Source organism: Triticum aestivum, chromosome 4D (genome assembly GCF_018294505.1).
Source record: "Triticum aestivum cultivar Chinese Spring chromosome 4D, IWGSC CS RefSeq v2.1, whole genome shotgun sequence".
Lineage (NCBI taxonomy): Eukaryota > Viridiplantae > Streptophyta > Magnoliopsida > Poales > Poaceae > Triticum > Triticum aestivum.
Window position 1 is genome coordinate 20,857,405 of NC_057805.1, and position 25,077 is coordinate 20,882,481.

The 25,077-nt window shown below is 46.7% G+C and overlaps 2 protein-coding genes across 3 annotated transcripts; one reads left to right on the top strand and one right to left on the bottom strand.

Annotated features, from left to right (window-relative positions):
* The first annotated feature begins 20,135 nt into the window (after nucleotides 1–20,135).
* On the top strand, nucleotides 20,136–22,882 carry LOC123095855 (homologous-pairing protein 2 homolog). Of its 2 annotated transcripts, XM_044517425.1 has the most exons (6): nucleotides 20,136–20,294; nucleotides 20,422–20,447; nucleotides 21,592–21,859; nucleotides 21,949–22,019; nucleotides 22,106–22,294; nucleotides 22,502–22,882. In XM_044517425.1, exons 1-6 carry the CDS (start codon nucleotides 20,267–20,269, stop codon nucleotides 22,601–22,603), a joined length of 684 nt encoding a protein of 227 aa, XP_044373360.1. In that variant the 5' UTR covers nucleotides 20,136–20,266; the 3' UTR covers nucleotides 22,604–22,882. The 2 variants fall into 2 exon arrangements, with proteins under 2 accessions (XP_044373360.1, XP_044373361.1); XM_044517426.1 differs by lacking the exons at nucleotides 20,136–20,294; nucleotides 20,422–20,447 and adding an exon at nucleotides 20,488–20,708.
* A 32-nt stretch (nucleotides 22,883–22,914) lies between these two features.
* LOC123095854 (uncharacterized) lies at nucleotides 22,915–24,216 on the bottom strand. The gene has a single exon (XM_044517424.1). It carries the CDS (start codon nucleotides 24,134–24,136, stop codon nucleotides 23,096–23,098), a length of 1,041 nt encoding a protein of 346 aa, XP_044373359.1. The 5' UTR covers nucleotides 24,137–24,216; the 3' UTR covers nucleotides 22,915–23,095.
* Nucleotides 24,217–25,077: the final 861 nt, after the last annotated feature.

Sequence of the window (25,077 nt, forward strand, 5' to 3'; positions counted from 1 at the left end):
GAGGGGGGCGCCACTAGGATGGGCCTCAAGGCCCGTCTGGACCTAGGGTTTGCCCCCTCCCACTCTCCCATGCGCTTGGGCTTTGGTGGGGGGCGCACCAGCCCACCTGGGGCTGGTCCCCTCCCACACTTAGTCCACGCAGCCTTCTGGGGCTGGTGGCCCCACTTGGTGGACCCCCGGGACCCTCCCGGTGGTCCCGGTACATTACCGATTTCACCCGAAACTTTTCCGGTGACCAAAACAGGACTTCCCATATATAAATCTTTACCTCCGGACCATTCCGGAACTCCTCGTGACGTCCGGGATCTCATCCGGGACTCCGAACAACATTCGGTAACCACGTACATACTTTCCCTATAACCCTAGCGTCATCGAACCTTAAGCGTGTAGACCCTACGGGTTCGGGAACCATGCAGACATGACCGAGACGTTCTCCGATCAATAACCAACAGCGGGATCTGGATACCCATGTTGGCTCCCACATGTTCCACGATGATCTCATCGGATGAACCACGATGTCGGGGATTCAATCAATCCCGTATGCAATTCCCTTTGTCTAACGGTATGTTACTTGCCCGAGATTCGATCGTCGGTATCCCTATACCTTGTTCAATCTCGTTACCGGCAAGTCTCTTTACTCGTTCCGTAACTCACATCATCCCGTGATCAACTCCTTGGTCACATTGTGCACATAATGATGATGTCCTACCGAGTGGGCCCAGAGATACCTCTCCGTTTACACGGAGTGACAAATCCCAGTCTCGATTCGTGCCAACCCAACAGACACTTTCGGAGATACCTGTAGTGCACCTTTATAGCCACCCAGTTACGTTGTGACGTTTGGTACACCCAAAGCATTCCTACGGTATCCGGGAGTTGCACAATCTCATGGTCTAAGGAAATGATACTTGACATTAGAAAAGCTCTGAGCAAACGAACTACACGATCTTGTGCTAGGCTTAGGATTGGGTCTTGTCCATCACATCGTTCTCCTAATGATGTGATCCTGTTATCAACGACATCCAATGTCCATGGTCAGGAAACCGTAACCATCTATTGATCAACGAGCTAGTCAACTAGAGGCTTACTAGGGACATGGTGTTGTCTATGTATCCACACATGTATCTGAGTTTCCTATCAATACAATTCTAGCATGGATAATAAACGATTATCATGAACAAGGAAATATAACAATAACCTATTTATTATTGCCTCTAGGGCATATTTCCAACAAAGGGATACTTCATGAAACAGCAAGTCGTTTGCTGCTCTAGTGAAGAATCCCAAGGTTGAACCCAAACCCGAGACTAAGTGCTCCTGTAATGAGAGGAACGGTCACTGAAGCAGTACTACCCTAGATACTTGGTAGATGAGAAGGCAGACAAGGTCGACTGAAGTATATTGGATATACGTTATATGAATGTGTACTTTACTAGTACTCCTAGCAGCACCAGGGTATTAGATACCGGTTCGGTTGCTAAGTGTTAGTAACTCGAAATAAAAGCTGCGGAATAAACGGAGACTAGCTAAAGGTGAGATGACGATATGTGTTGGAAGTGTTTCCAAGGTTGATGTGATCAAAGCATCGCATGCTCCCTCTACTATCGAGATTTGGTGTTTGCGTTGAGCATGATTGGATTATGTTTATCGCAATACGGTTATTCATTTAAGGAGAATAATGGTTACTCTGTTTATTTGAATAATACCTTCAATGGTCTTGCACCTAAAATGAATCTCGATCGTAATGATACACATGTTCATGCCAAAAGATATAAGATAGTAATGATAGTTCCACATACTTGTGGCACTGCCATTTGAGTCATATTATTATAGAACGCATGAAGAAGCTCCATGTAGATGGACCTTTGGACTCAGTCGTTTTTGAAAGGATTGAGACATGCGAACCATGTCTATTGGTATATATGCATGAAGAAACTCCATGCAGATGGATCGTTTGGACTCACTTGATTTTGAATCACTTGAGACATGCAAATCATACCACATGGGCAAGATGACTGAAAGTCCTCGTTTTCAGTAAGATGGAACAAGAGAGCAACTTATTGGAAGTAATACATTTTGATGTATGCAGTCCAATGAGTGCTGAGGCATGCAGTGGATATCGTTATGTTCTTACTTCACAGATGATTTGAGTAGATGCTGAGTGTATTTACTTGATGAAACAAAAGTCTGAATTATTGAAAGGTTCAAGTAATTTCAGAGTGAAGTTGAAGATCGTCGTGACAAGAGGATAAAATGTCTGTGATATGATCATAGAGATGAGTATCTGAGTTACGAGTTTGGCACACAATTAAGACATTGTGGAAAGTGTTTCACAATTAATACCGCCTGGAACACCATAGTGTGATGGTGTGTCCGAACATCATAACTGCACCCTATTGGATATGGTGCATACCATGATGTCTCTTATCGAATTACCACTATCGTTTATGGGTTAGGCATTAGAGACAACCGCATTCACTTTAAAAGGGGCACCACGCAATTCCGTTGAGACGACACCGTTTAGAGAAACCTAAGTTGTCGTTTCTTAAAAGTTTGGGGCTGCGATGCTTATGTGAAAAAGTTTCAGGCTGATAAGCTCGAACCCAAAGCGGATAAATACATCTTCATAGAAAACCCAAAACAGTTGGGTATACCTCCTATTTCAGATCTGGAAGCAAAAGTAATTGCTTCTAGAAACGAGTCCTTTCTCGAGGAAAAGTTTCTCTCGAAAGAATTGAGTGGGAGGATGGTGGAGACTTGATAAGGTTATTGAACCGTCACTTCAACTAGTGTGTAGCAGGGCACAGGAAGTTGTTCCTGTGGCACCTACACCAATTGAAGTGGAAGCTTATGATAGTGATCATGAAACTTCGGATCAAGTCACTACCAAACCTCGTAGGACGACGAGGATGCGTACTACTTCAGAGTAGGTACGTGATCCTGTCTTGGAAGTCATGTTGTTGGACAACGATGAACCTATGAGCTATGGAGAAGCGATGGTGGGCCCATATTCCGACAAATGGTTAGAAGCCATGAAATCCGAGATAAATGGATCTTTAAGAAGAAGACGGACATGGACGGTAATGTTACCGTCTATGAAGCTCGACTTGTGGCAAAGAGTATTTCCACAAGTTCAAGGAGTTGACTACGATGAGATTTTCTCATCCGTAGCGATGCTTAAGTCCGTCGGAATCATGTTAGCATTAGCTGCATTTATGAAATCTGGCAGATGGATGTCAAAACAAGTTTCCTTACCAGTTTTCGTAAGGAAAGGTTGTATGTGATACAATCAGAAAGGTTTTGTCGATCCTAAGGATGCTAAAAGGTATGCTAGCTCCAGCGATCCTTCCATGGACTAGAGCAAGCATCTCGGAGTCAGAATATACGCTTTGATGGAGTGATCAAAGTTTTTGGGTTTATACAAAGTTTGTTAGAAACTTGTATTTACAATAAAGTGAGTGGGAGCGCTACAACATTTCTGATAAGTATATGTGAATGACATATTGTTGATCCGAAATGATGTAAAATTTCTGGAAAGCATAAAGGGTTGTTTGAAAGGAGTTTTTCAAAGGAAGACCTGGATAAAGCTGCTTACATATTGGGCATCAAGATCTATAGAGATAGATCAAGACGCCTGATGATACTTTCAAAGAACGCACACCTTGACATGATTTTGAAAGAGTTCAAAATAGATCAGCAAAGAAGGAGTTCTTGGCTGTGTTACAAGGTGTGAGTATTGAGTAAGACTCAAGACCTGACCACAGCAGAAGAGAGAGAAAGGACGAAGGTCGTCCCCTATGCTTTAGACGTAGGCTCTACAGTATGCTATGCTGTGTACCGCACATGAAGTGTGCCTTGCCATGAGTTGGTCAAGGGGTACAATAGTGATCCGGGAATGGATCACATGACAGCGGTCGAACTTATCCTTAGTATCTAGTGGACTAAGGAATTTTCTCGATTATGGAGGTGAAAAGGAGTTCGTCGTAAAGGGTTACGTCGATGCGAACTTTGACACTAATCCGGATGACTCTGAGTAGTAAACCGGATTCGTATAGTAGAGCAATTATTTGAAATGGCTCCAAATAGCGCGTGGTAGCATCCACAAGATGACATAGATATTCGTAAAGCACACACGGATCTGAAAGGTTCAGACCCGTTGACTAATAACCTCTCTCACAAGCATAACATGATCAAACCAGAACTCATTGAGTGTTAATCACATAGTGATGTGAACTAGATTGTTGACTCTAGTAAACTCTTTGGATGTTGGTCACATGGTGATGTGACCTGTGAGTGTTAATCACATGGTGATGTGAACTAGATTATTGACTCTAGTGCAAGTGGGAGACTGTTGGAAATATGCCCTAGAGGCAATAATAAATAGGTTATTATTATATTTCCTTGTTCATGATAATCGTTTATTATCCATGCTAGAATTGTATTGATAGGAAACTCAGATACATGTGTGGATACATAGACAACACCATGTCCCTAGTAAGCCTCTAGTTGACTAGCTCGTTGATCAATAGATGGTTACGGTTTCCTGACCATGGACATTGGATGTCGTTGATAACGGGATCACATCATTAGGAGAATGATGTGATGGACAAGACCCAATCCTAAGCCTAGCACAAGATCGTGTAGTTCGTTTGCTCAGAGCTTTTCTAATGTCAAGTATCATTTCCTTAGACCATGAGATTGTGCAACTCCCGGATACCGTAGGAATGCTTTGGGTGTACCAAACGTCACAACGTAACTGGGTGGCTATAAAGGTGCACTACAGGTATCTCCGAAAGTGTCTGTTGGGTTGGCACGAATCGAGACTGGGATTTGTCACTCCGTGTAAACGGAGAGGTATCTCTGGGCCCACTCGGTAGGACATCATCATAATGTGCACAATGTGACCAAGGAGTTGATCACGGGATGATGTGAGTTACGGAACGAGTAAAGAGACTTGCCGGTAACGAGATTGAACAAGGTATAGGGATACCGACGATCGAATCTCGGGCAAGTAACATACCGATAGACAAAGGGAATTGTATACGGGATTGATTGAATCCCCGACATCGTGGTTCATCCGATGAGATCATCGTGGAACATGTGGGAGCCAACATGGGTATCCAGATCCCGCTGTTGGTTATTGACCGGAGAACGTCTCGGTCATGTCTGCATGGTTCCCGAACCCGTAGGGTCTACACGCTTAAGGTTCGATGACGCTAGGGTTATAGGGAAAGTATGTACGTGGTTACCGAATGTTGTTCGGAGTCCCGGATGAGATCCCGGACGTCACGAGGAGTTCCGGAATGGTCCGGAGGTAAAGATTTATATATGGGAAGTCCTGTTTTGGTCACCGGAAAAGTTTCGGGTGATATCGGTAATGTACCGGGACCACCGGGAGGGTCCCGGGGGTCCACCAAGTGGGGCCACCAGCCCCAGAAGGCTGCGTGGGCCAAGTGTGGGAGGGGACCAGCCCCAGGTGGGCTGGTGCGCCCCCCCACCAAGGCCCAAGGCGCATGGGAGAGTGGGAGGGGGCAAACCCTAGGTCCAGATGGGCCTTAGGCCCATCCTAGTGGCGCCCCCCCTCTCCTCCCCTTGGCCGCCCCCCTTGGATGGGATCTAGGGCTGGCCGCCTCCTCTTGGGGTGGAAACCCTAAAGGGGGCGCAGCCCCCTCCCCCCTATATATAGTTGAGGTTTGGGCTGCCCAAGACACATGAGAACGTCTCTCTTTCGGCGCAGCCCTACCCCTCTCCCTCCTCCTCCTCTCCCGCGGTGCTTGGCGAAGCCCTGCGGGATTGCCACGCTCCTCCATCACCACCATGCCGTCGTGCTGCTGCTGGACGGAGTCTTCCCCAACCTCTCCCTCTCTCCTTGCTGGATCAAGGCGTGGGAGACGTCACCGGGCTGCACGTGTGTTGAACGCGGAGGCACCGTTCTTCGGTGCTTAGATCGGAATCAACCGCGATCTGAATCGCTACGAGTACGACTCCCTCATCCGCGTTCTTGCAACGCTTCCGCATCGCGATCTACAAGGGTATGTAGATGCACTCCCCTTCCCCTCGTTGCTAGATTACTCCATAGATTGATCTTGGTGATGCGTAGAAAATTTTGAATTTCTGCTACGTTCCCCAACAGTGGCATCATGAGCTAGGTCTATGCGTAGTTTCTATGCACGAGTAGAACACAAAGTAGTTGTGGGCGTCGATGTTGCCAATTCTTCTTGCCGCTACTAGTCTTATCTTGTTTCGGCGGCATTGTGGGATGAAGCGGCCCGGACCGACCTTACACGTACGCTTACGTGAGACAGGTTCCACCGACTGACATGCACTAGTTGCATAAGGTGGCTAGCGGGTGTCTGTCTCTCCCACTTTAGTCGGAACGGATTCGATGAAAAGGGTCCTTATGAAGGGTAAATAGAAATTGGCATATCACGTTGTGGTTTTACGTAGGTAAGAAACGTTCTTGCTAGAAACCTATACAAGCCACGTAAAAACTTGCAACAACAATTAGAGGACGTCTAACTTGTTTTTGCAGCATGTGCTATGTGATGTGATATGGCCAGAAGATGTGATGAATGATATATGTGATGTATGAGATTGATCATATTCTTGTAATAGGAATCACGACTTGCATGTCGATGAGTATGACAACCGGCAGGAGCCATAGGAGTTGTCTTTATTTTTTGTATGACCTGCGTGTCATTGAATAACGCCATGTAAATTACTTTACTTTATTGCTAAGCGCGTTAGCCATAGAAGTAGAAGTAATCGTTGGCGTGACAACTTCATGAAGACACAATGATGGAGATCATGATGATGGAGATCATGGTGTCATGCCGGTGACAAAGATGATCATGGTGCCCCGAAGATGGAGATCAAAGGAGCAAAATGATATTGGCCATATCATGTCACTATTTGATTGCATGTGATGTTTATCATGTTATGCATCTTATTTGCTTAGAACGACGGTAGCATAATAAGATGATCCCTCACTAAAATTTCAAGAGACGTGTTCCCCCTAACTGTGCACCGTTGCGAAGGTTCGTTGTTTCGAAGCACCACGTGATGATCGGGTGTGATAGATTCTAACGTTCGAATACAACGGGTGTTGACGAGCCTAGCATGTACAGACATGGCCTCGGAACACATGCAAAACACTTAGGTTGACTTGACGAGCCTAGCATGTACAGACATGGCCTCGGAACACAAGAGACCGAAAGGTCGAACATGAGTCGTATAGTAGATACGATCAACATGGAGATGTTCACCGATGATGACTAGTCCGTCTCACGTGATGATCGGACACGGCCTAGTTTGACTCGGATCATGTATCACTTAGATGACTAGAGGGATGTCTATCTGAGTGGGAGTTCAATAATCAGATGAACTTCATTATCATGAACATAGTCAAAAGGTCTTTGCAAATTATGTCATACGCTTTAGTTCTACTGTTTAAGATATGTTCCTAGAGAAAATTTAGTTGAAAGTTGGTAGTAGCAATTATGCGGACTGGGTCCGTAAACTGAGGATTGTCCTCATTGCTGCACAGAAGGCTTATGTCCTTAATGCACCGCTCGGTGTGCTGAACCTCAGCGTCGTCTGTAGATGTTGCGAAACATCTGACATACACGTTTTGATGACTACGTGATAGTTCAGTGCGTAATGCTAACGGTTTAGAATTGTGGCACCAAAGACGTTTTTGAAACGTCGCAGAACATATGAGATGTTCCGAAGACTGAAATTGGGATTTCAGACTAGTGCCCACGTCAAGAGGTATGAGACCTCTGACAAGTTTCTTAAGCCTGCAAACTAAGGGAGAAAAGCTCAATCGTTGAGCATGTGCTCAGATTGTCTGAGTACCACAATCGCTTGAATCGAGTGGGAGTTAATCTCCCAGATGAGATAGTGATGGTTCTCCATAGTCACTGCCACCAAGCTAGTAGAGCTTCGTGATGAACTATAACATATCAGGGATAGTTATGATGATCCTTGAGCTATTCGCGATGTTTGACACCGCGAAAGTAGAAATCAAGAAGGAGCATCAATTGTTGATGGTTAGTAAAACCACTAGTTTCTAGAAGGGCAAGGGCAAAAGGGATACTTCATGAAACAGCAAATCATTTGCTGCTCTAGTGAAGAATCCCAAGGTTGAACCCAAACCCGAGACTAAGTGCTTCTGTAATGAGGGGAACGGTCACTGAAGCAGTACTACCCTAGATACTTGGTAGATGAGAAGGCAGGCAAGGTCGACAGAAGTATATTGGATATACATTATATGAATGTGTACTTTACTAGTACTCCTAGCAGCACCAGGGTATTAGATACCGGTTCGGTTGCTAAGTGTTAGTAACTCGAAATAAAAGCTGCGGAATAAACGGAGACTAGCTAAAGGTGAGATGACGATATGTGTTGGAAGTGTTTCCAAGGTTGATGTGATCAAGCATCGCATGCTCCCTCTACCATCGAGATTTGGTGTTTGCGTTGAGCATGATTGGATTATGTTTATCGCAATACGGTTATTCATTTAAGGAGAATAATGGTTACTCTGTTTATTTGAATAATACCTTCAATGGTCTTGCACCTAAAATGAATCTCGATCGTAGTGATACACATGTTCATGCCAAAAGATATAAGATAGTAATGATAGTACCACATACTTGTGGCACTGCCACTTGAGTCATATTGGTATAGAACGCATGAAGAAGCTCCATGTAGATGGATCTTTGGACTCACTCGTTTTTGAAAAGATTGAGACATGCGAACCATGTCTATTGGTATATATGCATGAAGAAACTCCATGCAGATGGATCGTTTGGACTCACTTGATTTTGAATCACTTGAGACATGCAAATCATACCACATGGGCAAGATGACTGAAAGGCCTCGTTTTCAGTAAGATGGAACAAGAGAGCAACTTATTGGAAGTAATACATTTTGATGTATGCAGTCCAATGAGTGCTGAGGCATGCAGTGGATATCGTTATGTTCTTACTTCACAGATGATTTGAGTAGATGCTGAGTGTATTTACTTGATGAAACACAAGTCTGAATTATTGAAAGGTTCAAGTAATTTCAGAGTGAAGTTGAAGATCGTCGTGACAAGAGGATAAAATGTCTGTGATATGATCATAGAGATGAGTATCTGAGTTACGAGTTTGGCACACAATTAAGACATTGTGGAAAGTGTTTCACAATTAATACCGCCTGGAACACCATAGTGTGATGGTGTGTCCGAACATCATAACTGCACCCTATTGGATATGGTGCATACCATGATGTCTCTTATCGAATTACCACTATCGTTTATGGGTTAGGCATTAGAGACAACCGCATTCACTTTAAAAGGGGCACCACGCAATTCCGTTGAGACGACACCGTTTAGAGAAACCTAAGTTGTCGTTTCTTAAAAGTTTGGGGCTGCGATGCTTATGTGAAAAAGTTTCAGGCTGATAAGCTCGAACCCAAAGCGGATAAATGCATCTTCATAGAATACCCAAAACAGTTGGGTATACCTCCTATTTCAGATCTGGAAGCAAAAGTAATTGCTTCTAGAAACGAGTCCTTTCTCGAGGAAAAGTTTCTCTCGAAAGAATTGAGTGGGAGGATGGTGGAGACTTGATAAGGTTATTGAACCGTCACTTCAACTAGTGTGTAGCAGGGCACAGGAAGTTGTTCCTGTGGCACCTACACCAATTGAAGTGGAAGCTTATGATAGTGATCATGAAACTTCGGATCAAGTCACTACCAAACCTCGTAGGACGACGAGGATGCGTGCTACTTCAGAGTGGTACGTGATCCTGTCTGGATATCATGTTGTTGGACAATACTGAACCTACGAGCTATGGAGAAGCGATGGTGGGCCCATATTCCGACAAATGGTTAGAAGCCATGAAATCCGAGATAAATGGATCTTTGAGAAGAAGACGGACGTGGACGGTAATGTTACCGTCTATGAAGCTCGACTTGTGGCAAAGAGTATTTCCACAAGTTCAAGGAGTTGACTACGATGAGATTTTCTCATCCGTAGCGATGCTTAAATCCGTCGGAATCATGTTAGCATTAGCTGCATTTATGAAATCTGGCAGATGGATGTCAAAACAAGTTTCCTTACCAGTTTTCGTAAGGAAAGGTTGTATGTGATACAATCAGAAAGGTTTTGTCGATCCTAAGGATGCTAAAAGGTATGCTAGCTCCAGCGATCCTTCCATGGACTAGAGCAAGCATCTCGGAGTCAGAATATACGCTTTGATGGAGTGATCAAAGTTTTGGGTTTATACAAAGTTTGTTAGAAACTTGTATTTACAATAAAGTGAGTGGGAGCGCTACAACATTTCTGATAAGTATATGTGAATGACATATTGTTGATCCGAAATGATGTAAAATTTCTGGAAAGCATAAAGGGTTGTTTGAAAGGAGTTTTTCAAAGGAAGACCTGGATAAAGCTGCTTACATATTGGGCATCAAGATCTATAGAGATAGATCAAGACGCCTGATGATACTTTCAAAGAACGCACACCTTGACATGATTTTGAAAGAGTTCAAAATAGATCAGCAAAGAAGGAGTTCTTGGCTGTGTTACAAGGTGTGAGTATTGAGTAAGACTCAAGACCTGACCACAGCAGAAGAGAGAGAAAGGACGAAGGTCGTCCCCTATGCTTCAGACGTAGGCTCTACAGTATGCTATGCTGTGTACCGCACATGAAGTGTGCCTTGCCATGAGTTGGTCAAGGGGTACAATAGTGATCCGGGAATGGATCACATGACAGCGGTCGAACTTATCCTTAGTATCTAGTGGACTAAGGAATTTTCTCGATTATGGAGGTGAAAAGGAGTTCGTCGTAAAGGGTTACGTCGATGCGAACTTTGACACTAATCCGGATGACTCTGAGTAGTAAACCGGATTCGTATAGTAGAGCAGTTATTTGAAATGGCTCCAAGTAGCGCGTGGTAGCATCCACAAGATGACATAGATATTCGTAAAGCACACACGGATCTGAAAGGTTCAGACCCGTTGACTAATAACCTCTCTCACAAGCATAACATGATCAAACCAGAACTCATTGAGTGTTAATCACATAGTGATGTGAACTAGATTGTTGACTCTAGTAAACTCTTTGGATGTTGGTCACATGGTGATGTGACCTGTGAGTGTTAATCACATGGTGATGTGAACTAGATTATTGACTCTAGTGCAAGTGGGAGACTGTTGGAAATATGCCCTAGAGGCAATAATAAATAGGTTATTATTATATTTCCTTGTTCATGATAATCGTTTATTATCCATGCTAGAATTGTATTGATAGGAAACTCAGATACATGTGTGGATACATAGACAACACCATGTCCCTAGTAAGCCTCTAGTTGACTAGCTCGTTGATCAATAGATGGTTACGGTTTCCTGACCATGGACATTGGATGTCGTTGATAACGGGATCACATCATTAGGAGAATGATGTGATGGACAAGACCCAATCCTAAGCCTAGCACAAGATCGTGTAGTTCGTTTGCTCAGAGCTTTTCTAATGTCAAGTATCATTTCCTTAGACCATGAGATTGTGCAACTCCCGGATACCGTAGGAATGCTTTGGGTGTACCAAACGTCACAACGTAACTGGGTGGCTATAAAGGTGCACTACAGGTATCTCCGAAAGTGTCTGTTGGGTTGGCACGAATCGAGACTGGGATTTGTCACTCCGTGTAAACGGAGAGGTATCTCTGGGCCCACTCGGTAGGACATCATCATAATGTGCACAATGTGACCAAGGAGTTGATCACGGGATGATGTGAGTTACGGAACGAGTAAAGAGAGTTGCCGGTAACGAGATTGAACAAGGTATAGGGATACCGACGATCGAATCTCGGGCAAGTAACATACCGTTAGACAAAGGGAATTGTATACGGGATTGATTGAATCCCCGACATCGTGGTTCATCCGATGAGATCATCGTGGAACATGTGGGAGCCAACATGGGTATCCAGATCCCGCTGTTGGTTATTGACCGGAGAACGTCTCGGTCATGTCTGCATGGTTCCCGAACCCGTAGGGTCTACACGCTTAAGGTTCGATGACGCTAGGGTTATAGGGAAAGTATGTACGTGGTTACCGAATGTTTTTCGGAGTCCCGGATGAGATCCCGGACATCACGAGGAGTTCCGGAATGGTCCGGAGGTAAAGATTTATATATGGGAAGTCCTGTTTTGGTCACCGGAAAAGTTTCGGGTGAAATCGGTAATGTACCGGGACCACCGGGAGGGTCCCGGGGATCCACCAAGTGGGGCCACCAGCCCCAGAAGGCTGCGTGGGCCAAGTGTGGGAGGGGACCAGCCCCAGGTGGGCTGGTGCGCCCCCCACCAAGGCCCAAGGCGCATGGGAGAGTGGGAGGGGGCAAACCCTAGGTCCAGATGGGCCTTAGGGCCCATCTAGTGGGGCCCCCCCTCTATTCCCCTTGGTCGCCTCCTCTTGGGGGTGGAAACCCTAAGGGGGGCGCAGCCCCCTCCCCCATATATATATAGTTGAGGTTTGGGCTGCCCAAGACACACGAGAACGTCTCCTTTTGGCGCAGCCCTACCCCTCTCCCTCCTCCTCCTCTCCCGCGGTGCTTGGCGAAGCTCTGCGGGATTGCCACGCTCCTCCATCACTACCACGCCGTCGTGCTGCTGCTGGATGGAGTCTTCCCCAAACTCTCCCTCTCTCCTTGCTGGATCAAGGCGTGGGAGACGTCACCGGGCTGCACGTGTGTTGAACGCGGAGGCACCGTTCTTCGGTGCTTAGATCGGAATCAACCGCGATCTGAATCGCTACGAGTACGACTCCCTCATCCGCGTTCTTGCAACGCTTCCGCATCGCGATCTACAAGGGTATGTAGATGCACTCCCCTTCCCTCGTTGCTAGATTACTCCATAGATTGATCTTGGTGATGCGTAGAAAATTTTGAATTTCTGCTACGTTCCCCAACACCCTTTTGCCCTTGCCTTCTAGAAACTAGTGGTTTTACTAACCATCAACAATTGATGCTCCTTCTTGATTTCTACTTTCGCGGTGTCAAACATCGCGAGTTGCTCAAGGATCATCATAACTGTCCCTGATATGTTATAGTTCATCACGAAGCTCTACTAGCTTGGTGGCAGTGACTATGGAGAACCATCACTATCTCATCTGGGAGATTAACTCCCACTCGATTCAAGTGATTGTAGTACTCAGACAATCTGAGCACATGCTCAACGATTGAGCTTTTCTCCCTTAGTTTGCAGGCTTAAGAAACTTGTCAGAAGTCTCATACCTCTTGACGTGGGCACTAGTCTGAAATCCCAATTTCAGTCTTCGGAACATCTCATATGTTCTGCGACGTTTCAAAAACATGTCTTGTGCCACAATTCTAAACCGTTAGCATTACGCACTGAACTATCACGTAGTCATCAAAACGTGTATGTCAGATGTTTCGTAACATCTACAGACGACGCTGAGGTTCAGCACACCGAGCGGTGCATTAAGGACATAAGCCTTCTGTGCAGCAATGAGGACAATCCTCAGTTTACGGACCCAGTCCGCATAATTGCTACTACCAACTTTCAACTAAATTTTCTCTAGGAACATATCTTAACCAGTAGAACTAAAGCGCAATGACATAATTTGTAAAGACCTTTTGACTATGTTCATGATAATGAAGTTCATCTGATTATTGAACTCCCACTCAGATAGACATCCCTCTAGTCATCTAAGTGAAACATGATCCGAGTTTAACTAGGCCGTGTCTGATCATCGCGTGAGACGGACTAGTCAAGATCGGTGAACATCTCCATGTTGATCGTATCTTCTATACGACTCATGTTCGACCTTTCGGTCTCTTGTGTTCCGAGGCCATGTCTGTACATGCTAGGCTCGTCAAGTCAACCTAAGTGTTTTGCATGTGTTCCGAGGCCATGTCTGTACATGCTAGGCTCGTCAACACCCGTTGTATTCGAACGTTAGAATCTATCACACCCGATCATCACGTGGTGCTTCGAAACAACGAACCTTCGCAACGGTGCACAGTTAGGGGGAACACGTCTCTTGAAATTTTATAAGGGATCATCTTACTTACTACCGTCGTTCTAAGCAAATAAGATGCATAACATGATAAACATCACATGCAATCAAATAGTGACATGATATGGCCAATATCATCTTGCTCCTTTGATCTCCATCTTCGGGGCACCATGATCATCTTTGTCACCGGCATGACACCATGATCTCCATCATTGTGTCTTCATGAAGTTGTCACGCCAACGATTACTTCTACTTCTATGGCTAACGCGCTTAGCAATAAAGTAAAGTAATTTACATGGCGTTATTCAATGACACGCAGGTCATACAAAAAATAAAGACAACTCCTATGGCTCCTGCCGGTTGTCATACTCATCGACATGCAAGTCGTGATTCCTATTACAAGAACATGATCAATCTCATACATCACATATATCATTCATCACATCCTTTTGGCCATATCACATCACATAGCACATGCTGCAAAAACAAGTTAGACGACCTCTAATTGTTGTTGCAAGTTTTTACGTGGCTTGTATAGGTTTCTAGCAAGAACGTTTCTTACCTACGTAAAACCACAACGTGATATGCCAATTTCTATTTACCCTTCATAAGGACCCTTTTCATCGAATCCGTTCCGACTAAAGTGGGAGAGACAGACACCCGCTAGCCACCTTATGCTACTAGTGCATGTCAGTCGGTGGAACCCGTCTCACGTAAGCGTACGTGTAAGGTCGGTCCGGGCCGCTTCATCCCACAATGCCGCCGAAACAAGATAAGACTAGTAGCGGCAAGAAGAATTGGCAACATCTATGCCCACAACTGCTTTGTGTTCTACTCGTGCATAGAACCTATGCATAAACCTGGCTCTGATACCACTGTTGGGGAACGTAGCAGAAATTCAAAATTTTCTACGCATCACCAAGATCAATATATGGAGTAATCTAGCAACAAGGGGAAGGGGAGTGCATCTACATACCATTGTAGATCGCGATGCGGAAGCGTTGCAAGAACGCGGATGAGGGAGTCGTACTCGTAGCGATTCAGATCGCGGTTGATTCCGATCTAAGCACCGAAGAACGGTGCCTCCGCGTTCAACACACGTGCAGCCCGGTGACGTCTCCCACGCCTTGATCCAGCAAGGAGAGAGGGAGAGGTTGGGGAAGACTCCGTCCAGCAGCAGCACAACGGCATGGTGGTGATGGAGGAGCGTGGCAATCCCGCAGGGCTTCGCCAAGCACCGCGGGAGAGGAGGAAGAGGGGGAGGGGTAGGGCTGCGCCGAAAGAGAGACGTTCTCATGTGTCTTGGGCAGCCCAAACCTCAACTATATATAGGGGGGGAGGGGGCTGCGCCCCCTTTAGGGTTTCCACCCCCAAGAGGAGGCGGCCAGCCCTAGATCCCATCCAAGGGGGGGCGGCCAAGGGGAGGAGAGGGGGGGCACTAGGATGGGCCTCAAGGCCCATCTGGACCTAGGGTTTGCCCCCTCCCACTCTCCCATGCGCTTGGGCTTTGGTGGGGGGCGCACCAGCCCACCTGGGGCTGGTCCCCTCCCACACTTCGCCCACGCAGCCTTCTGGGGCTGGTGGCCCCACTTGGTGGACCTCCGGGACCCTCCCGGTGGTCCCGGTACATTACCGATTTCACCCGAAACTTTTCCGGTGACCAAAACAGGACTTCCCATATATAAATCTTTACCTCCGGACCATTCCGGAACTCCTCGTGACGTCCGGGATCTCATCCGGGACTCCGAACAACATTCGGTAACCACGTACATACTTTCCCTATAACCCTAGCGTCATCGAACCTTAAGCGTGTAGACCCTACGGGTTCGGGAACCATGCAGACATGACCGAGACGTTCTCCGATCAATAACCAACAGCGGGATCTGGATACCCATGTTGGCTCCCACATGTTCCACGATGATCTGATCGGATGAACCACGATGTCGGGGATTCAATCAATCCCGTATGCAATTCCCTTTGTCTATCGGTATGTTACTTGCCCGAGATTCGATCGTCGGTATCCCTATACCTTGTTCAATCTCGTTACCGGCAAGTCTCTTTACTCGTTTCGTAACTCACATCATCCCGTGATCAACTCCTTGGTCACATTGTGCACATAATGATGATGTCCTACCGAGTGGGCCCAGAGATACCTCTCCGTTTACACGGAGTGACAAATCCCAGTCTCGATTCGTGCCAACCCAACAGACACTTTCGGAGATACCTGTAGTGCACCTTTATAGCCACCCAGTTACGTTGTGACGTTTGGTACACCCAAAGCATTCCTACGGTATCCGGGAGTTGCACAATCTCATGGTCTAAGGAAATGATACTTGACATTAGAAAAGCTCTGAGCAAACGAACTACACGATCTTGTGCTAGGCTTAGGATTGGGTCTTGTCCATCACATCATTCTCCTAATGATGTGATCCCGTTATCAACGACATCCAATGTCCATGGTCAGGAAACCATAACCATCTATTGATCAACGAGCTAGTCTACTAGAGGCTTACTAGGGACATGGTGTTGTCTATGTATCCACACATGTATCTGAGTTTCCTATCAATACAATTCTAGCATGGATAATAAACGATTATCATGAACAAGGAAATATAATAATAACCTATTTATTATTGCCTCTAGGGCATATTTCCAACAAACACATGGGCAATCAGCACTATTGGAGTAACCTTTCTGAAGAAGGAACTCACTGAGTCGGTTGTACCACATCCGTCCCGACTGCCTTAAGCCATATAATGACTTATTCAGCTTTACACAATACATGTTGCGTTTTGCATTTTTATTCAGGACAGAGATTCCATCAGGAACCTTCATATATATGTCCGAATCTAGTGACCCGTAAAGGTATGCGGTCACGACGTCCATCAACTGCATAGATAGACGATTTTGCACTCCCAAGGATATAAGATATCGGAAAGTGGTTGCACTCATTACTGGAGAATATGTTTCAGTGAAATCAATGCCGGGTTTTTGCGTGAAACCTTGTGCTACGAGCCTTGCTTTATATCTCACCACCTCATTGTTCTCATTCCGTTTCCGGAGAAAAACCCATTTGAATCCCACAGGGAAAACACTGGGAGGTGTAGGTATTGCTTCAGTGAATACCTTTCTTTTGTTAAGCGAGGCAATTTCTGCTTGGATTGCATCCTTCCATTTAGGCCAGTCGGAGCGCTTTTGGCACTCAACGATAGACCTTGGATCATGATCAGTGAGAAGGGTATCTGCAATCTTTTCAGCAAAATATATGTCGACAGTCGTAGTCTTACGGTCAAATGATTCTCCAGAATCAACATAGTTGATGGAAATTTCCTGCACCCCTAGTGACTCTTCGTGATTTCCCAATACGATCGAGTCTGGGTGTTCCGATGTCCCAGTCAGTTTGTGCACACTGGAACTGGGTTGTGGAGGTTGCCCTTCCACTGGGTGTATACTACCCATCAGGTGTTTGTCAACGTTGAGTTGACCTGCATTTACTGACTCCGAGGTTTTTCTCCTCGATTTCCTTTGCTGCTTGCTAGAAGCATGCTCCGGGTCAGAGGCCGTACTACTCCCCCTCTGTTTAGGAATAGGGGTTGAGTGGTTTTTATTGGTACCTCCACTCTTTCTGGCGCGTTTCTGGCCGGATTTAAGGATTTTGTAACACCTTTCAAATCAGTAAATGAATCTGGCAGATTATTTGCAAGATGTTGCAAATTAATGATCTTTCGAACTTGAAGTTCGGTCTCTTGGGTACGTGGATCAGAGGATGAAATGGCATGAGCATTCCAATCAATTTCCGGGCATTCTTTCTGGTACTTGAAATCTCCCCCTAATGCCGGAAAATGTTCCTCATTAAATATGCAATCAGCATGACGGGCTGTGAACAGATCCCCAGTCAGGGGTTCCAGGTACTTGATAATCGACGGCGATTTGTACCCCACATAGATCCCCAACTTCCTGTGTGGGCCCATAGATGTCCGCTGTGGTGGTGAGATCGGGATGTATGCAGCACATCCGAACTTACGCAGATGGGAAATGCTTGGAGGATTTCCACGTACCAATTCCAGAGGGGAAGAACTGTGATATGCAGTTGGCCTCAATTGTATCAAGTCAGCAGCGTGTAAAACAGCGTGACCCCAACAAGAGGTTGGCAAGTTGCAATTCGTCAACAAAGGTCTTGCAATGAGTTTGATCCTCTTAATCAATGCTTCAGCCAAACCATTTTGTGTATGGACATATGGAACAGAGTGCTGAACTTCAATCCCCAAAGCCATGCAATAATCATTGAAAGCACGTGAGGAGAATTCTGCAGCATTGTCCATTCGAATTGATTTAATTCGACTTTCAGGATAATGGGCTTGCAACTTAATGACTTGCCTCATTATCTTGGCAAATGCATGGTTTCGTGTGGATAGAAGACACACATGTGACCATCGTGTAGATGCGTCAATCAGAACCATGAAATACCGGAAAGGTCCAGATAATGGCTGAATGGGACCACAAATGTCTCCTTGAATACGTTCAAGGAACTGAAGTGGTTCAGCTTGTATTTTGAGGTGTGAGGGCCTCAAAATTAGCTTTCCCGTGGCACAAGATGTGCACACAAAATCAGAAGATTGAGGAAATTTTGACTCAAGCAAATTATGACCAATGGAATTGCTAGTAATTTTTCTCATCATCCCTATTCCAGGATGGCCTAGGCGATCATGCCAGGTTTGGAATGCGTTAACATTCTGAAAAATTACTTTGTATGCAACATGTTCCACGGGTTTGATGTACGTATAGTACAAACCAGACGATAGAGAAGGAATTTTCTCATGTACCTTTTTGCCATATCCGTCATCTTTAGTAAGAGTAGATACTCCTCTTTGTTGTCTTCATGGGTTTCAATATGAAAACCATTTTTACGGATATCTCGATAACTGATCAGGGTACGTGCAGAATCGGGATATAGTAAATATCCCGATTGTCACATATGTACCACTTGGGAGGGTGAATATGACACGTCCAGTACCAACAATCACAGTATCGCGTCCAGCGATAGTTAGAATATCTCCATTCGTCTTTTTCAGAGTTTGGAAATATTTCATCTCCCTCAGTATGGAGTTTGTGGCACCACTGTCCACAAGGCATAATTCCTCTTCCATCGGATTGTCCCTGTAGAAAACGGCGGCGAGTACTTCCTCTCTTCTCCTTTCTCTGTTGCCTTTCGCTCTCGCTGGCTGTTCTACGTGCGTGATAACGTGTTTTGAATCAGAATGATTGAATTGATTGATCGATGGTTACAGGCCCCCTTTTATATGTCCCGAAGAGACACGACGATCCCTCGAGGAGGCGTCGGTTCCAGGAGATCGAAGGGAGACGTCGGTTGCGGGACAAACCGCAACGACGGTTTGGGCAAGGGGAGATTTTCCCCTAATTACAAATTGTAATTAATTCTAACACATACATAGACGAAGCATGAAATGGATGGCCACCTTGTCTTGAGCCTCTTGTGTAATACTAGCATCCACACATTGCTGTCTTTGGTAACTGTTGTATTAGCCTCACAGACCAGGATTTTTTTCCTGCGTTTGACAAGTTGAATTAATCAGTGTTTGATAAGTGAGCAAACTTGTGGGCAAATTGAAAGTTCATATTTAGAGATGCATCTAGTTTGTCATCTATGTTCAGTTATGATTAATTTGCTTGAAATTGCACTTGATGAGAAAGCGTTTATTTCTTTGATTAGGCCTACCTGTATATGTCTGAATCTTTTGACTTGCTCAGGATGGAGCTAGATCCGCTTCCCGAGGACTAAGTCGAGCTGGTCACTTTTTTTTCTGAAAATATAGGCCTTATTTCAAAGGAAAGAAATGATTTGGCGCGTTTTGGGAAAGTTTTTTTTTTTTGCAAGAATAGCAGATAGTCTAGGCAATGGGCCTAAACACACAGTAATAATCACTAGTTGCGCTGTTTCTGGGCTGACGCTAGCGCCAGCGAAGGCGATACGGCCCACGCCCGTGCCCCGGAGCGCGCACGCCGGGGGTTTTGGCGGGAAATCCACGCGTCACTAATCGCTGCGGGCCCGCTGTGTCAGTGACCCGTATCACAGTGGAGGCCAAACCCTTCTTCCCCCTTCCCGTCTTCTCCCCCACATCCACCCCACCCCATTTTCCCCTTTGCCTCGCTCAACCGCGAACAGCATCGACTCGGCGGCGGCGGCGGGCGAAGCAGGCGGAGGAAGCGCCGAGAGAGCACGCAATGCCGCCTAAATCGGACAGCGTCGAAGGTATGCCCCCCGGTCGATCCAACCCTATCCACTCCCGATTTGAGCTCCCCCCGCTCGATTCCGCCCCCAATTCCACCAACCCTATGCCGTCATGGTCCTGACCACCTTGTCTCGGTTTCCTGTGCAGGAATCGTCCTCAACTTCGTCAACCAGGTAACGACCCCCCTCCGTCAAAACCCTCAACCCCAGATTGCCTGCCTCCGCTTAGGGGATCAACCTTGTGCTTGCCGCGGCGCTTGCACGACAAGCGTTGGTGTTTTGTCCCGTGTGGGAATGTTTGTGAACTTTAGCAGGGATGCGTGGTTCTGTACCAAACGATGCTAGCTAGGTTCTGCCTAAGTGCCTGCTATACATGTTCAATGTCAGGAGCGTGTATTGCGGCATATGAAGGAGATGATGATTAGTCGCACGGAGGTTCGTCGTGACAGCATGCTGTTTGATTTTTTATGCTGGCTGTCATCCGTAGTTGCTTTGTCAGAGGCGACTTGAACAATTCTGAGTTATGTTAGAAACCGCAGTTGTCAGTCCAGATAATCGGTCTATGCGCATTTCATTGCTTTGTTTATCATCGTGTTGACAGAACTCCAAATGACTGAAGCTGTATCATTCTTCAGTTCACACCTGTCTTTGGAATCTGGTGGTGGTTCCTAAGATTGAATAGTTCTCAAACTCAAGAAAGTGTTTCTTTTCAGCATGTCTTGCATTCTGGTCTGCGGATGTTTCAATGTAGTCAACACAATTCATTAACTTCTCTTTTGAATTTTCTCCCCTCTGCTTAACTATACTCTCCATAGAAGTATCTGTCTGTGATTTTGTATGACAAGTATCCTCTAAGGCTGATTGCGACTGACCGACTGGAAGTCAAGTGCTTACAAATGGATACACTAGTATTTCCAGATAAATTTTGCACTCTTCAGTATAGGTCGTTTTTCTATAAGCAGTATAGGTTATTTTATTTCGGTATCTTAATGGTGTTGCAATTATATGCACCTGAAGCATTACTGCATTACTGCATGAGTTATCATTATCATCTTTAGTTTCACACCGATGTTTTCCTTTCAGACACCGTTCTTACATCTGTTTGGTTAGAACCAATCATCCATGCAAAGTGAGAACATTATTTGTAAAAGAAGTTGTATATCATGCGTGAACTTTATGCAAAATATCAAGAGATGAATTAAGTGGTCGGTTAGATGACTTCAGATTATTCCGTCTCCACTCTATGTTTGCTACTGTAGCTCCAATCTTTACCATACTAGGCAATAATGATGAGTGGACTATCGCTATGATTCTGCAGCAAAATAGGCCATTGAATTCTCAGAATGTGGCTGATGCACTACAGAAGTTTAGTCTTAAGAAGACTGCAGTGCAAAAAGGACTGGATGCATTGGCTGACAGCGGTCAAATATCCTTCAAGGAGTATGGCAAGCAGAAAATCTACCTTGCTCGGCAAGACCAGTTTGACATTCCAAATGGGGAGGAACTTGAGGAGATGAAGAAAGCAAATAGCAAACTACAGGAAGAACTCGCAGAGCAAAAGAAAATTACTAGTGAGGTCGAATCTGGTAAGCTCTGTTTGGTGCCATGGTCTTTGTGGTCTTTCTCAATGCAGTAAGCAACTATTAGTGGTAGCTAAGTACAAATCCTATCGCAGAGATAAAAGGTCTACAGTCAAACTTGACACTGGATGAGATTAGGTCAAAGGAGGCCAGATTACAAAGTGAGGTATGTGTGCATGTTAATATGCTTCTTAGTGCACATGAGTGTGTTTGTTCAACCTAGTTTTAACGGCAGAGCTCATGTTTACGCAGGTCCAGGAAATGGAAGAAAAATTAAAGAAATTGCAGAGTGGTGTGATCTTGGTGAAACCTGAAGACAAGAAGATAATTGAAGAGACCTTCTCTGAGAAAACTAACCAGTGGAGAAAGCGAAAGAGGATGTTCAAGGAGCTATGGGATAATATCACCGAGAATAGCCCCAAAGACCAGAAGGAATTTAAGGTTCTTGTTGCCCCTTCTTGTTTTACCTGACACTTGATTAATGCATATATGATATATGTTTCTTTTCATTTGCGCACTTGAATGGCAGGCTGTAACTGGTAGTAGTTGTTTAGTTCATTTGCTGTCGCTGCTTCTTGTCAGTCAGCTTTCTAGTATTGCTTTCACCCTACCAGCCATCGTATCGATGAATAATATTTGTGTGTGCAGGAAGAACTTGGTCTTGAGTATGATGAAGATGTGGATGTGAACTTCCAACCATACAGTGAAATGCTGGCGAGTCTCAACAAAAGGAGAAAAGTTTCTCGCTGAGGATGTAGGGGCATGGGAGTATCTCAGATCAGATGTAGTATATTACATCAGTTTTATCAGCCAAACAGCTCTATGGTTTTACTAGTTTCTTAGGCAGGCCGTGTGTTGTAGTTTGTCCAGACAGATGATGTTCGTCCGCTGATGATAATATATCTGCTCCGAGGACTCTAGCTGGTAGGTTCAGTAGTAGTTTATCTGAGGTTTGCAGCATGTTTTGAACCAGTCATGTAATATAACTTTATCACCATCTTAAATTATATCGAGGCGTCTTATCACTGACAACATAAGCTTGTGGTGTTTGCTCTCTGTTCTTCGGTGAAAAATCGGAATCATATTAATATTTACTTTCCCAATTCTCTATTTACATGGCATACACAAAATTTAATAACGAATGATCTGCAATATATAGCTGCAAGAGTTCAACTGCTATCAATCAATACAACTAAATCAAGAAACCATCTCTGCTGTGGCCATATGGCTGCAGCTAGACTGCTAGAGTCTTCTGTTCGTCCTGACTGAAGCCGGCCTGCTCCTGGGCGTATCCTGCTCTTCTCCGCGTTCCTCCGGCAGATCCTCTGCGTCTGAGCTGTAGTTCCGAACATGTCCGATCCTTCCGAATTTCTTTGCATCGGCCAGATCCTCGCCGCCGTGGAGCATCTCGTCGTCGGCATGCGCCCTTCCTGGGTTCCTCCTGTGCCTGTCGTCGGTGCTGCCGGACCCTGCTCGCGAGAGCTCTATGGCAGCCTTGGCGGCCGCCGCCGCCGTGGCAGCCGATTCGAAGGCGGCCTGCGCCGCCTCTTCCACGTCTTTGAATGTCAGCTTCGAGTCGGCCTTGTCTCCCTCCGGCTCCTCGGCCCGCGGCGTCGCGTGCCGTCGGTCGTCGTCGTCGTCGTGCCTCTTCTTCCTGTGGCCATGGCCATGGTGGGAGCGGCCGGCCGAATCCTCGTGGCCGTAGGAGGCGGCGTCGCTGTGAAGGCGCACGGGGATGTCCTTGTCGGCGCCGATCTCGAGGAGCACCATCTGGCGGCTCTCGAGGCTGGGCAGGGCCGTGGAGAGCCGCTGCACGAGCTTGGCGTTGACGCCGCAGCCGGCGCGGAGCTCGGCGGCGGCGGACGCGAAGCCCCGGCCGAACTTGGCGGCGAGGAGGGCGCGGGCCTCCTGCAGCTCGGGCAGATCCCCGCAGCGCGCCGCCGCGTAGCAGAGCCCCGCCGCCGCCTCCCGCAGCTCCTCGGGGCAGTCGCGGTGCGCGTCGAGCAGCGCGGAGCGGTCGGCGAGGAGCGCGCAGTAGGCGTCGAGCAGGAGGAGGACGTCGAGCGTGTCCCGCTCCCGGATCACCTGCTCGGCGCGGAGGAGGGCCCGGTCCGGGTGGCCCTGCCGCAGCAGCTGCTCCACGTCCCCCCGCGCCTGCGCGCACCGCACCTCCCGGTGGGCGCGCACCACGGCGATCCGCTTCGTGGCCAGCCCCAGGAGGGACTTGAGGCGCGCCGTCTGCTTGGTGGTTCGGCCCAGCAGCACGTCCAGCGTCCTCCCCATCGGTCGGCGAGCGAAGCCCAGGTGGCTGAGTGCTGACGGTTTGGGGGGGAGGGTGCGTGGTGAGTGGTGATGAGGCGGTTTTGCGTCGGTGTTTTATACCCCCGTCCCGTACGCGCGCGGGGTGGTGTGGAGGTGTGAGTCGGAAGGAGAAAGACAATTAATTCGGACGCGGGAAGGATCCGACGGCCAGGAAGGAGGTTGCTTGTGGAGATGGAGATGGTTTGCTTTGTGGCGAAGGCGTTGTCGCGGCGAGGCCGACGTGCATTCAAACGCTCTCAGTGAGTAGACGCGTGCGTGCCCACGACCACGAGCGAGCTGACACCGTTTCCGTTCGTTCGGCTGGGTCGGAAAGACCAACGACGCGGGCCGATCGGCCGCGATGCGATAAGATGCCTGAGGGTCGGGTTTCGACCGGGCGACCGGAGAAGGGCCTGGGCCGGCAGCCGCCACGTCCGTCGGTACGTACGATTCTCAGGGCGTGGCGTGCGTGGCGCGTTCTTCTTCTCCTCTTTTGACGGGCAACCGTGACTTCGTGGGTTGGGGGGTTTTGCGGGGAAAACGACGGCGAGGCGGCTGCGGGTGGAGACTTGAGCCGGTTCGAGGGGATATCCAGACGTTTCGGCGCTCTTGTGAGAGGATGGATTTTGCAGATCATTTGCTGCTGCTGTGCTTTCGTTTCGTACGGTCCACAGGACTGTCGACCGCGACGGCTGCTCCTAGTGTCTTGATCCGTGCTGTTATGCCTGAGCGAAGAACGTTTCGCCTAGATGTCATCTTTGTCTTGTGTCTATGGCTTTACTTCGATGGCCGTTTCTCCCAACACCACCCGAAATGTCATACTATATATTTTAGGAAAGTGGTTGCAGATTGTCCTCTCATTTCATACGTTCATGGCTTTAATATCGTTATTATCACCAGGGGCTAAAGCTTGGTAAAAGCTT

What these genes read in the sequence shown, in the direction of transcription:
- LOC123095854 (XM_044517424.1), bottom strand. Translation starts at nt 24,136, where the DNA reads ATGGGGAGGACGCTGGACGTGCTGCTGGGCCGAACCACCAAGCAGACG.
- LOC123095855 (XM_044517425.1), top strand. Translation starts at nt 20,267, where the DNA reads ATGCCGCCTAAATCGGACAGCGTCGAAG. An exon ending in TACTAGTGAGGTCGAATCTG is followed by an intron (nt 21,860 to 21,948) that starts GTAAGCTCTGTT and finishes ATCCTATCGCAG; the next exon opens with AGATAAAAGGTCTACAGTCA. An exon ending in AGGCCAGATTACAAAGTGAG is followed by an intron (nt 22,020 to 22,105) that starts GTATGTGTGCAT and finishes ATGTTTACGCAG; the next exon opens with GTCCAGGAAATGGAAGAAAA.